This window comes from Jaculus jaculus, chromosome 18, assembly GCF_020740685.1.
Source record: "Jaculus jaculus isolate mJacJac1 chromosome 18, mJacJac1.mat.Y.cur, whole genome shotgun sequence".
NCBI lineage: Eukaryota > Metazoa > Chordata > Mammalia > Rodentia > Dipodidae > Jaculus > Jaculus jaculus.
Window position 1 is genome coordinate 22,820,794 of NC_059119.1, and position 13,761 is coordinate 22,834,554.

At 39.6% G+C, this 13,761-nt stretch overlaps 1 protein-coding gene across 9 annotated transcripts in view; it reads left to right on the top strand.

Moving 5' to 3' along the window:
- Nrg3 (neuregulin 3) overlaps positions 1–13,761 on the top strand; it is a 1,113,809-nt gene that overhangs the window by 960,085 nt on the left and 139,963 nt on the right. For 6 of the 9 annotated variants that reach the window (XM_045137824.1, XM_045137830.1, XM_045137828.1 and 3 more), the window contains exon 4: positions 13,670–13,696. In XM_045137824.1, coding sequence (XP_044993759.1) covers positions 13,670–13,696 — 27 coding nt within the window. The remainder of the gene's footprint in view (positions 1–13,669; positions 13,697–13,761) is intronic. The other 3 variants (XM_045137825.1, XM_045137832.1, XM_045137829.1) reach the window with 1 other exon arrangement.

Genomic DNA, 13,761 nt, shown 5'->3' on the forward strand with positions numbered 1-13,761 from the left:
GGAGAAGACTAAGTCAAGAGGATTTGATGAGTTTGAGGCTAGCCTATAGTGTGAGACTGTCTCAACACTCTCTTCTCCCTTATCCCTAACCCCCAGAAAACCTCTAGCATGCATGTTTGTTGTGTCTTCCTCCTACCAAAGCAACCTGTCAGAGCTAGGAGCGTTCTTAGGCACTGTCCATTTTTACAAGTCCAATCTTAGGAGGACTTCTTCCTGGAGATGTCTCACATTGATTTCTTAGAATGAATTCTCCTCATTCTTTTCTTGTTGTAGACCTTCCCTTTTCTTCCTCTGTCAGTCATGAAATTCTCTAGGATGAAGAATTCTCTGTCTCACACATACATACTATTAGGTAAGACTTCTGTTAGCTTCCTTTCTCTTGGAAAATGGGTAACAGGGTGTCTCTTTTTCTGGGATCTCCAAGGTACTAAAGCTGTCATCTATGATCATATGTGTGGATGTTTTCTTTGCTGTTTGGATATTTGGTCACAATAATGTTGCTTGAAATATGTCCATCACTGATGACTTCGTATTCATTAGGAAAAAAATGCAATTTCAAATTTATAAGTATGATCCAAAAAGCAAGGTTATGATATCATGTGATCACAAAATATTTGTTCATCTAGTATGATAACTCTAAATACATATAATGCTACTTGTCACATTATTCATTGCTCCTTTTATTTCTTTCTGGGTTTTAGTAGAATTTTCCTTCAATACATTATAGCTGTGTTAATTATTTTTCTCACTACTGTGACAAAATAACTGACAAAAACAACATAAGGGTTATCAAGGAAGGGTCAGACCAAATTAAGACAGACACCTAGTCATGCAAACACTATCTTATAGTTTTCGTAGCTTAATATTCAACATCTATGGCCTGCTGTGCTCTGAACTCCCATAATAGTGCTGAGCTGTGCCAACCCTATGGACTTGCCATCTGTTGCCCACATGGCCCCTTACTTACATTGGCTCCGCTCACTGCCAGCATTCTTCCTTAGAATATGTTCGCTTTCTTAGCACATGCAACCACCAGTGGTTTTTCTCCATTGCCATTTAGACTTCATCCCCAAATCTCCATACATTGCCCTTCTTTAAAGGAATCCAATTCCTCTACACATTAATTGACTTCAGGCTTTCTTTGAAATTGAGGTGGAATGGAAATATGAAACGGCATGCCTGGGGAAAAAAAAAAAAAAAAAAAAACAGCATCGTGTCCATCCGTGTGAACAGTAGCCAGGCCCCTTTGACCACAGCTATAGATGTTTCTGGGAATCTAAGCAGGTGAACCTGAGAAAACATTTACCTGGGCTAGCATGCATGTATGTGGGGCGGGGGGCTGGGGGTGCCCCAGTGGCCCATTCTTCTCAAAGGAGTACATTTTAAAAGGTTTACAATTTTATACATTAGAGCCTGTGATGGATGAGATCTGGCCAGTGACTGCAACACCCATAAAGAATCTTTCTTATCTTCCCAGTGAAATGTGCTTGCCTTCTTTTTAATGGTTCTAATCTATATAACAAGTAAACAATTCCTGCCTACAAGTTTCAACTCACTGATTTTTGGTCAGACGGTTTCACAAATCCTTTTGCTCAGAATTCTCACTATAAATTTGGCAACAGGGTTGGAGAGATAGATGGCTTATTGGTCGAAGTTCTTGCCTGTGAAGCCTAAGAACCCATGTTTGACTCTCCAGTCCTATGTAAGCCAGATGCACAAGGGATGCAAGTGTGCAGAGTTCCAGTGAGCACAAGGTGGCACATGCATCTGGAGTTTGATTGCAGTGTCTGGAGGTCCTGGCATGCCAACACTCTCTCTTTCTGTTTATTCTCTCTCTTTGTCTCTCAAAACAACGAATTATAACCATGCTTCAGCCTGACTAGGAATTCATTGTTATGCTGTCTGTCTTGACATTTGCCCCATCAAATTAATATTGAAGCATAGCTTGGTATAAAATTCCAGGACAAAGAAAAAATATAACTTATTTTCCAGAATATAACGTCAGTGACCTGTAGTGCAATTCCCAAGGGTCATTATTACTACCTGATACCTAACGAGAAATCTTTACTGTTCACATTTCTATACATTTTGAATCTCTGAACTTCCCCAAGAATCACCCTTTAATGCTCACAGCATTCTAAGACTTCATTAGACCACATCTCTAAAATCTTTGTTTTTATTTTTATTATTAGATATGGACATATTTTATATATAAACACCACATATTGGTACCATCCTTTCTCTCCTCCCTGACCCTTTTCTGAAGAGGTCTTCCTCATTTAGAATGCAGCTCAACCTCATGGGGATTATGGGTCATGCATTGTGGGGGGTAGGGGAAAGAGGCAATGTCTCTGTGAAAAATGTCCCAACTTGTGGTTCTAACAGTCTTTCCACCCCCTCTTCCACAAAATTCCTGAGCCATAGTGGGAGCATTTAAAGTCTACTTTAGTCATAGACTCTTAGGAGCATCTGGATCTCTGGCTTGGTAGGTATTGAGTGTCCTCAGTTTCTTTCTCCATCCCACTTAATGCTGATATATGCTTAACTAAGAAAATATCACTCTTGCTTATTTCCACAATTCCTCTGTGGTTTCAGCTGGGGCCAGGGTGGAGTGCTGTGGGTCATTTATCTCCTCAGGCCCAGCTCCCATCTGAAAAAGATGAAAAGCAGATTATCCAATGTAGAGTGAAGTCAGTGTCGGTTAAATGGTATAACCATTATTAATTTAGAAATAACTAAAGGGTTTAGACACTCTTATAGTCTAAGGTTAGTGGGAGCTTGACAATGGAAAGCAGAATCATTCTCTGGATATGATTCTGACTTGTTTCCCAGTTCCTGATATGGTTTCCTTTCCACTGAGCAGATCTGTTAGCCAATCCAAGAGGAGTTGGTTGCCCACCATGGCTGTGTGCCACTATTGCACTTGTGTGAGCATCACATTAAGTTGTTTGCTTCTGAGTCACTTGGGCTTTGAGTTGCTTGGACAGATGTTGAACACTTTCCCCTGGTAGCTCATGTAGCACCTACCAGCACTAGATGGGCTAATTGTCTGGAGACTTGCTATCCTCAGGATTCCAACCAGGTCTGTCCATGGTCCATGCTGACAACATTTAGTCTCTTCAGCAGTAGGTCCTTACCATTAACCTCTGGTGGGTAATCAAGTGCTCTGACAGAAGTCTTTCTGTCTTTTCAGAGATCTAATAGGTCTCTATGACCAACAACTCATTGTGAGTGTAGACCACATCCTGGTATAGGGAATTACAGGCCAGTGCCAAGGAAAAAGATAAAGCCAGAAAAGAAAGAGAAACGGGAGAAATTTGAGGTTAGGTTTCATCTCACTCTCTTTGATTCAGTTGCTCCTTCTAAGGTCTTGTTGTTATAACTGTGTCCTGAGAACTTGTGCAGGGTTGCTTTGCATAGAAATGGGCTGGAGTGAGCAGAGGGATATCACATAGAAATAAAATCTTTGTGCTGGAACTTCTGCCCATTCTGCTTCAATTATAGAAGATTACAACCTTTGAGATTGGGTTAGCTGACATGCACTGGGGCAACATGAAGAATGTAGACTCTTTAAAAGGGGTCTGAGTGCTCAAGGACTGTCCTATTCTTCAAAGTCTGTCTTATTCCCCCTCTGGATTAACAAACTGGCACCCTACCTGGTATTGTGGAATATATGAAATGCAGGAAAGAGAAAGTCATTGAGTTTGAGAGGTAGTCTTGTGTTTCGGAAATGGGCATGGGCAGTGTGAAGCAGGTTTGCTGGATGCCTATACGGAGACCTGATGGAGCCATGATGACTAATCATGGGTTGCAGTGGAGATGCCTGGACCACGAGATGGCTGCTAAGGAGAGCTTCTTGCCCCAATGAACTTTACTAGGACTGTGAGTAGCCTAGCATGAGGGCTGGAATTGGAATTCCAGAAACTTGTTGCAGGTTAGAATTATTGGATTTGGAGGTTTGTCACTGAGAAGAGTTGGACTTGGAGCTATAGAGTTTAATGCTTGTCTTGTTTAAAGCTTGTACTGGTTGATGTTTCTTTGCTATGCCCTGTGCCATTTTTGGCAGTGGGTGTTCATTCTGTGCCATTATGGGTTTGGGGGGATTTCTTTATTTTATGGCTCAGTGAAAAGACCTTGGGTTACAGGGATGTTTAAACATCATTAAAAACTACGGCATCTTTTAAAGATGGATTGAATACATTGCATTTTATATCATGTATGGTTATCAGTTTATGGGGGCCAGGGGTGGAATGTGGTATTTTGATTCAGGTGCCCCCCATAAACTTAGTTGTTCTGAATGCTATGTTCCCAGCTGATGGAGATTTGGGAATTAATGCCTCCTGGAGGTGGCTTATTGTTGGGGGCAGGCTTATGGGTGTTATAGCCAGTTTTCCCTTGCCAGTGTTGGCACACTGTCCTGTTGCTATTGTCCATCTTGTGTTGGCCAGGGTATGATGTCCACCCTCTGCTCATACCATCGTTTTCTCCTGCTATCATAGAACTTCCCCTTGAGTGTGTAAGCCTAAACAAACCTCTTTTTATTTTTTCCCAAAACACTTGGTCTTAGCCACACATGGTGGTGCACACCTTTAATCCCAGCACTCAGTAGGCAGAGGTGGAAGGATCAGAATGGGTTCGAGGCTAAGATGAGACTACATAGTGAATATCAGGTCAGCCTGGACTAGAGCAAAACCCTACCTTGAAAAACAAAACAAAATTAAAAAAAAAAAAAAAAAGCTGGCCTTGGTCGGGTGATTTCTGCCAGCAATGTAAGCAATAAGCAATGAAAACCTGACTGCAACAAAGTGCTTAAGAACCCAGAGTGAGATTTGGTAACAGCAAGGATTCCATTTCTCTGGTACTAGTTTTTTATACTAGTTGCTTTTCTCTGCTTCCTTCCACAGTTTTGAAAACTGCTTTGTTCTTTCAAGCCTTTCGTCACAAGCCAAATAACCACAGGCCAAAATCAATCCTTCCTTCCTTCAGTTATTTCTGTCAGGTATTTGGTCATAATAACAAGACATATAGTGAATAGAATAGTCATAGCACCTATACAATATTCAGAATGTCTTTGTTATTATTAAACAGATTAAATTATAGTATTCAGTATTCAAAAATGAAAGCGATATTACAAATACTGCTTAAAGTTACCAAGTGACAAATCAGTAAATTACACATGCAAAAGCACTTAAGTTACCATGGGGAAAAATATTAACCCTGTCTTTACTGATAACAATTACACAGGTAAAAATTCTGTAGTAAATGCATAAATGCGCTAGACTCTCAGACAATAGGTTGTTTGGGGTTTATTTATTGACTCTGAAATTGAAGTTCCAAGTATGAAATAATTAAATGTTGATTGGATGGGCTTTTCTGGAGACATTTGTGGATTTTTTTTTTTTTTTTTTTTGAGCATCAAATGAGCTCCAAGTAGGGGTACTGAGTTTGTTGGAATCTACAGTTCACTTATGATGAAGAACATGCTGCATATGCTGTCAGAGACAAGGAGATGTCGTGGACAGTGAGCACAAGGACTTACCCAAATGGCATTTCATCTAGGAAATATTATTGAGAATGTACAAGCTATTGGGTTCTTTGACAACCTGGAATGATAAATGATGAAGGAAAGTCACAAGCACGCTTGCATCCTAGTACTGAAGACACTCCTCTATCCCGAGGGCATCTGGCAACATACAAATGTGACCTTTTGCTTTTCCTAGAAAATTCTTTTCTCCTATTGCGAAAAAGGGCTCAGAATTAGTATTTTTTAGGGTAATTTAAAAAAATTCAATACAATACTGAATACAGAAATTCTTATGAAAAAAGTGAGAAAGTTGATAAAGTATGAGAAGATAGTTTATTATTTATGAGTGTCATGAGCAAGAAGTCTTAGTGATTCACTCATAGACATTTATCATCATAAATCATATAAGCAAAAATAAGCAGTATTGTTGAATGAAGTATTTTTGCATACAATGGTGATTCTTTTTTAACTTGGAGGGAATATAAAAACAGAGTTAAGTTTAATATTCTTAGATATGAAAATTCTATAAGCTATCAAGCTATTTATTCATATATATTAAATATTTATTTAAATGAGAGAAAGTGAGGTGATAGATGATAGATAGATGGATGGGTGAATGATAGATAATAGACCATGACAGGGCCTCGAGCCACTGCAAATGAACTCCAGAAGCATGTGTCCCTTTGTGCATCTTAGCTTACATGAGCACTGAGGAATTAAACTTGGGTCTTTTGCTTCTCAGGCAAGCACCTTAACCACTAAGCCATTTTTCCAGCCATATGTGTGTGTGTGTGTGTGTGTGTGTGTGTATGTATATACACACATACATACACATATATATATATATATATATATATATATTTGTGTGGGGGGATGGAGGAAGTGCTAGGGATTGGGAAATAACTCAGTATGTTACCTTTTTTAGTAAATCCTGGAGAAGTTCCAACATGGCTGAAGAAGTTGGCTCACTCTAGCATGCATCACAGGAGGGGGCCAACATCAGCAAATACCAATATGTAGACATCAAACTGCTCTTTATACACCTGGTAGGTAGGGGTGTATTACAAGATTTGCCAGTCCACTACATCTCTTCCCCAGCAGGGCTCCATCCACTGCGACTTAAGCTACAAACTCAATCTTAATACAGCACTTGAGTCTATGGGCCATACATTTAAACCACCACCCTGTCCAAACTAGGCAAGCATTATAGCATGGAGCTACATTCCCAGCAAGATTTGGCATCGCATAGTAGGCTAAGTAGATGGTCGCTAGGGAACATCCCTTGAAGCCCTGTTTAGAAATTTTGGCAGTAGAAGAGGTGGCTTAGAGGTTAAGGCACTTTTCTGTGAAGTCTAAGGACCCAGGTTCAATTCCCCATTACCAACATAAGCCAGATGTGCATGGTGGCACATGCATCTGGAGTTCATTTGCACTGGGTGGAAGCCTTGGTGTACCCATTATGTCTCCCTCTCCCTCTCTTGCTCTCTCACTCTGTGTGTCTCTAATAAATAAAGTTTTAAAAAAGAAATTCAGTTTTTGGAAGCAGATTGCTTGAGTATTTCCTGAATCAGCATACATCCTGGTCTTCATTGTATCCGGCTTTACCTGTAACGCAAAGTGTCTTCTTATTTTGAGGATGAAAGTTTAAACATAGTTGTCTGCGTTCAACAGGAGTCAGCAGCAGAGATTTTAGAAAGTAAAACAAAGAGGTCGTGTTCCATAGCAAGGTCCAGGGACGGGAGAACGGGGCTCTGTGTTGTTCTGGATAGTGGCTATGCCTTTTCTGTGATTGATGGCCTGTCTTGTGGGATGCTGGTCACGGTAATGGTGTCGCGGCCTCCTCTCAACAGTGAAAAATGCTGTTAGTCCCAGTGTAATAAAGGTGAGGCAGGGCTAGACTTGTAGAACTGACATGGCCATAGATAGTCCTCTGTCTAAGCCACACAATTTAGGTTAATGTTTAGCTTATTTTTATAGGTACCAAAATAAGACAAGAAAGGGTAGAGCCAAAAGAACCATAGAGAATTACATTTTTGAGGTAGGGAGCAAGGTATGAATTTTGTTTTATTGATGATTTCTTTTTTTTTAAATTTTTTATTTATTTATTTGAGAGCGACAGACACAGAGAGAAAGACAGATAGAGGGAGAGAGAGAGAATGGGCGCGCCAGGGCTTCCAGCCACTGCAAACGAACTCCAGATGCGTGCACCCCTTGTGCATCTGGCTAACGTGGGACCCGGGGAACCGAGCCTCGAACCGGGGTCCTTAGGCTTCACAGGCAAGCGCTTAACCGCTAAGCCATCTCTCCAGCCCTATTGATGATTTCTTACTTTCCTATTTCATTCATAAGCATGCATAAATTATATCATCAAATATATGTGTGTGTGTGTGTGTGTGTGTGGATAAAAATTAGAAAACTATGCTTGAAGTAACATAATTGAGTAAAGGAAGACGAGCTTAAGTTTTGCTCTACGTTCATATCCTAATTATTCTACTCTGTAGCTAGAAAGATGATAAAATAATTCTCTTTCCCTTGGGATGTCTATAGTAGGATTGAACATAGCTTTTGCAAAGAACTTTTCTGCCTCCTTGTCCAGGAGTGAGCTAACCCATTGACAGTTCCTTGTCTTCCCTACCCACCCTTGCAATACTGTGGGACCCAACATATGAGAGATTCAGGTGTGCTCCTTACTCTGCTGAATATTCTTAGTGTTTACCTGGTAACTCTTTCCCCTAGTTACACAGCCTGTGACCATTGCTACTAACCCTTAGCTATTTGAAGGGTCCATTGTCTGCACAGCCCATGAATTTCTTTCTATGCTGAGGAACTTGCAGCTGCCTCTACCCTTGCTTCATACTGTCTACTTTCTCCTTTAATTAGAAACCTTCAGCTCCATTATATTTGTTGCCATTTTGATTGTCTTCCCATAATGAGTGAGGGCATTCCTGACAATGTCTCCATGTTTAGCCTCTTGAGGCCTTGTCAATGTTCTCATCTAGGCATAAGGAGAATATACAGGTCTGTGGTTTCAGGATTAGTTGAACTATATTGTCTCATATGGTTTTAGAAGCCTAATAGTAACTCCAAGTGCTAGATAATGACAAACTCAGATGGCAAGGGTCAGAAAATATTCAAGGCCCCTCTTCATAAATCATGTTTAGTCTTGTTTGTTAGAATGGATTATCTCTTTCTGGGGTGTCACTAGAGAAAACTTATTTGATGCAGATGTATGGGAAAAACCTATAGAGTCATAGATTTCTGTTGCATTGCTAAGATGACTTATTTGTACCTGACATGTTTTGTAATCGAGTGGGTGTTTTCCACCACAATTACATAGCATGTTATTGCCGGTAGTAGCTAGCTTATATCACTAATTCTTTGGGGCACTGCTTGACAACATAGTCAACCCTGTAACCTGGAAAGAGCTTCTTCCTGAACTACCCTGAAGCTGCACCCTATGCCTTCAAGAGGCTCTGGGGACTCTCACAGTGGAGAAGTACATTGAGCCTTCAGCTAATGTTTCAGCTATATTCAACTTGCTGGGACAAAGCATCCAACCAAAAGCAACTGAGGGCTGGGAAGTTTTTATTTTGGGTTACAGTCTCTAGAGAAAACTTCATGTTGCCAGGAGAAACCATGGCATGATCAGAGGTTGCATTTCACCTCTGCCACAACAGGTAGATTAAAAAAAAAGAAGAAGAAGGAAAAGCCAAACCAACACTGGTAATCGAGGAGTTGAGAAGCATCAAAGTCCATCCCCAGCAACATACTTCCTCAAGCAAGGCTCTGCCTCCCAAGTTCTTATCAGCTGGAGACAAAGCATTCCAAATACAAGAGCTTATGAGGTGGGCATCTGATTCAAACCACCGTAGCCAATATTGCACTGTACAAAATGCAGACATACTTGTCTATGTGCAATGATCCAGGAGTTTCAGTGATCACATTCAGAGTAGTCTACGACATCAGCAACTTGTGAAGATCTTTCTGACATAGACTGAGCCTGAAGCCTGTGTGCATACCACTTTTGTTCCCATATTGAATCTTCATCACAGCAAATTCCCCGCTGTAGACTGGGAAACACTTTGTCCCACTGCACCCTGTGACTGGAATTAAGTCAAGAATTGGTTCTGCTTTCTCAGTTTTCTCACTCTGGGAACTGTTAGTGGTGATTCCATATACCAGTAAATAAGGGTTTCAATTTTGCACACTGTTAAACGTGTGGACCTTAAATTTCAGCTTAGCAAAGAATCTGTTGTACAACATTCCATCAGTCATGTGCTTGACAATATCTACAGGTATATTTCAGGCATTCTTACTGAAGGGACCAAACTGACGCCATGACAGGCCTCAGTAAGGTGATGCCCTAACTAGGCCTAAGCTTCAGTTTCCCGGAGACTTCTGGGAAAAACCACAAAGGGCAGGCTGTTAACCAACAGTGACCCTGACATGTGGTCAGGGAAGATAGCTGCCATTTTGTGCCCTGCGGGCTGAGTCAGTTCCTGAGGACATGTCCCAACATGGCCAAACATGTCCCTTTTGCACATTTTGCCCCAACTAATCAGAGACATAGAATTGTAACTGTTGCTTGCCTAGCCAATCATGTCAGAAGATTACCTAACCTGCCTGGAATTCCCCTCGTTGTGCTTACAAGGAGCCTGCCTGCTCCTCTCCTGGTCACCATTTTGTAAGAGTGGTTGACCCCCGCATTCTGGTTGATTCTGCAGAATAAACGCTCTTTGTTTTTACATACTATTTAAGTCCAAGGTCTTTCTTCAGTGAGCTTCAGACCCTTATACTTAACACAAAAAGTTAACACACGAAATAATGCAGTGTTAACTACCTTGAATTAGCTATTCCACATTATCAATATATTTCAATGCATCATGATATATACTAAAAATACACTAAAATACAAAGTTGCCCAACTTCAGTCAAGATGGGAAGACACATAGACCTTAAGTTTGTTGGAATTTTCTAGAAATTTTGACCTTATAAACTACTTTGTTTTTCTCTCTAGTTGATTGTCTGTACCAAAACTTTACAAACCTTTGAATTCATCAGTAGAGCTGGTGGTATTTAAGCGTCATGCCAAGTTTAAGATTATTAGGTTTAATGTCTGGCATATTTTCAAGCATAACTTTTTGGTTTGTTTGTTTTGTTTTTTGAGGTAGGGTCTCACTCTAGCCCAGGCTGACCTGGAATTCACTATGTAATCTCAGGGTGGCCTCGTACTCATGGCGATCCACCTGCCTCTGCCTCCCAAGTGCTGGGATTAAAGGCGTGCGCCACCACGCCCAGCTAGGCGTAACATTTTTAATCACTTGCTGTATATACAAATAGCTAGATCAGTCTAATCCTGAAGATATTTCCCTGGGAACCAGTAAAGCAATGCTAATGATGTGTCAGTTTGGTTTCTTGGAGACAGGAGACAGTTTCTTTCATCACATCCTTCCCCCCCACACCAGCTCATACCTGGCACTCTGTCAATAAACAAGGGGCTGGCATGTACATAAGTGATGCTTCACCAGTGCCTGAACGTGCTTGAAAACAGCTTGTTCTCTTAAGTGCATTAAATGGCTCCTCCCTGAAGATCTCATTACCTGATGAATTTGTAAACATTGGACCCTTCTTCACAGGGAAGACATATGTGAACTCTATTTGTACCTGAAGGCCACGAGTCAAGCTCACGCTCCATCATAGTCTTGCTGCTTGCAGGCAGTACGGCTTTGGGAAATGTTAGTGCCCCTCTATGCCCCTATTGTGCCCCTCTGAAATGGGCATAATGGCGTAGGAGTCACTTAGAGCTAATGCTTGCAGCAGGCCTTACAACATAACGAATGTTAGGTACGTGTTAGCCATTGCTCCACAGTCCAAAAGTGTGAACATTCTAGAACCATTATTAGTGTTAAAATAGGATAATGATGTAGTTACATGCATGCTACAGGAAAAATGGGATGTTCTTTGCTGAAGAAATGTGCCTTTTTGTCCACCCTCACATTTGCAAATTCATGGCACCTTTTTGCCTGACATAAAAAAAAAAAAAACCAGACAAATGAACAATTAATGATTAGTTCCCACTTTGTTTCTCTTGATGTTCTTGTACAGGCCTGAACATCCTCAGGCAGACTGTTTGCTTTGAGAAATATCCACTGAAGGCTTATGAGACATAGTGTGGTTTATGTTCTGTATGTGATTCAAATCACAAAGTTAATTTATTTTTGGCATCTTCTCTTCAAGAACTTTTATTGATCCTTCTTTGTGACCCAAAGCCTTTCAGTGTCTTCAAACTGGCAACAGTGATCATAGTGTTTAGGATTTTTATACAATAATACAAGTGTGTGTGTCTGTTTGTTTGCAACTGTGTGTGAAAGAGCAGGAGACAGATTTTTTTTTTAAACAAATTAACTTTTTGTTTGTTTGTTTTATGGTTTCAGTCTGCAAGAAAAAACACAGTAAAAGTTAATGAACAATTTTCCCTTAATATGTAAAAGTCTAAATGCTCCCTTGCAGAGCAGCCTGAAAATTATAATTGATAATTGAATGAAATGCTTAAGTCTTTTCATAAAAATGTGTCATATCTCTGTGTGCATCAGCAAGGAGTAAGCAGTACAACTACTACATGAGGACTGGAGAGATGGCTTAGTGGTTAAAGCACTTTCCGGCAAAGCCTAAGGACCCAGGTTCTAATGCCCACAGTCCATGTAATCAGGCACACAAAATGACACACGCATCTGGAGTTCATTTGCAGGGGTTAAGGACCTGGTGTGTCAATTGTCTCTCTTGTTCTCACACTCTCTCACTCTCATAAAAAAAAATGCTACATGAATAAAGGGGTATATTTGCTTTCTGCAAATATGGCCAGTGTCTTGCATTATAAAGTTGACATTTTTAATTAAAGAAGCTGTAATTACTTGAATGAAATGTGAACACATTGATTTTATCAACATAGTATATAGACAAGAAGTTTTTAGTGGCTGTGGTAAAGAGACATGGGAACCTATGATACAGTTTCTGATTTGTATGATGGAAATGTAGAAATGTGGTAGCTGTAACAAACTTCTGAGTGTGTAGAATACCAATTAGTCATGTGCTTAAAATGTCTAAGATGTGAAAGTTTATGACATATATTTATATGTATACATATGTATATAAATTATGAAATATATAAAAGACTAAAATATTCACAAATGAGAAATGTTGAAATATTCAATTAAGCACATATTTTCTAAACGAAAGTGCTAACCTGTTAACCAGAGAAGTCCTAAAAAGTGGAATTAGATTTGCAAACAAATACAGTTGAAACAATAGGTTTTTTTCCCCCATTTACTTATTCTCATTTCAGATACATTACTATCACAGCAGACATCATTAGATAATGTGATGAGTTTCAAAAGTGAATGAGTACATAATTAAGTGGTAAAAAGAAAGCAGAAATTTTAAATAAACAAGCCCAACATAACTGATTACTCTGCTCTCACAGGAAGACTCTTAGCAGCTCAGGACTGTCAACTGCCCATGGGCACACAGAACAGAACAATATGCCTATGCTATTTTTTTATTTTTTTTATTTGATAGGCTTTCAAGTTCACCAGTCACAAGACTTGAAGGTCAGGTGCATTAGATATGTGCTCTTGCACTTAATCTGTTCTAGTTTTTTTGTGACTTAAGTAAGGCTTGTTTTGCCAATATACATTTTTCTTATTTAACAAATTCAAGGAAAAAAAATCCAGCATCACTGTGACTTTATCATTTTTATTAACATATAGGTCCAAATAAGTTTATGTTGAACAAATACTTTATCCCCTAGAATATGATGGATTCCGAAAATTGCATTATTGTCAGATATTTTTGTATTTACTCTGTCCTAAATTTACAGTTAGTATACACTTTATTATTCGTATGATAGTATTTCATGAAAATCTAAACCTATAACTCACAGACTTTGTGGAAATACTGATCAGTATTCAGAGAGTTATTGCTGGCAATCTACAAGTTATATTTCTTAAGCAAACATAGTTAAAATAGGGACACATTTCCGGCCTTGGAAGTTGGTCTTATAAACATTGATTTCCTGGTGTGGATTTTTTCTAACTCTTTGTGTTTTTCTTTCTTTCTTTTTTTTTTTCTATGGTGGCTTCGGTGCAGCAGACCACTTGGGGATTGAATTCATGGGTAAGACAAAACAATATGCTCCTTACATATTTGGAAAAGATGAATTGTGTAATGTATATATCATT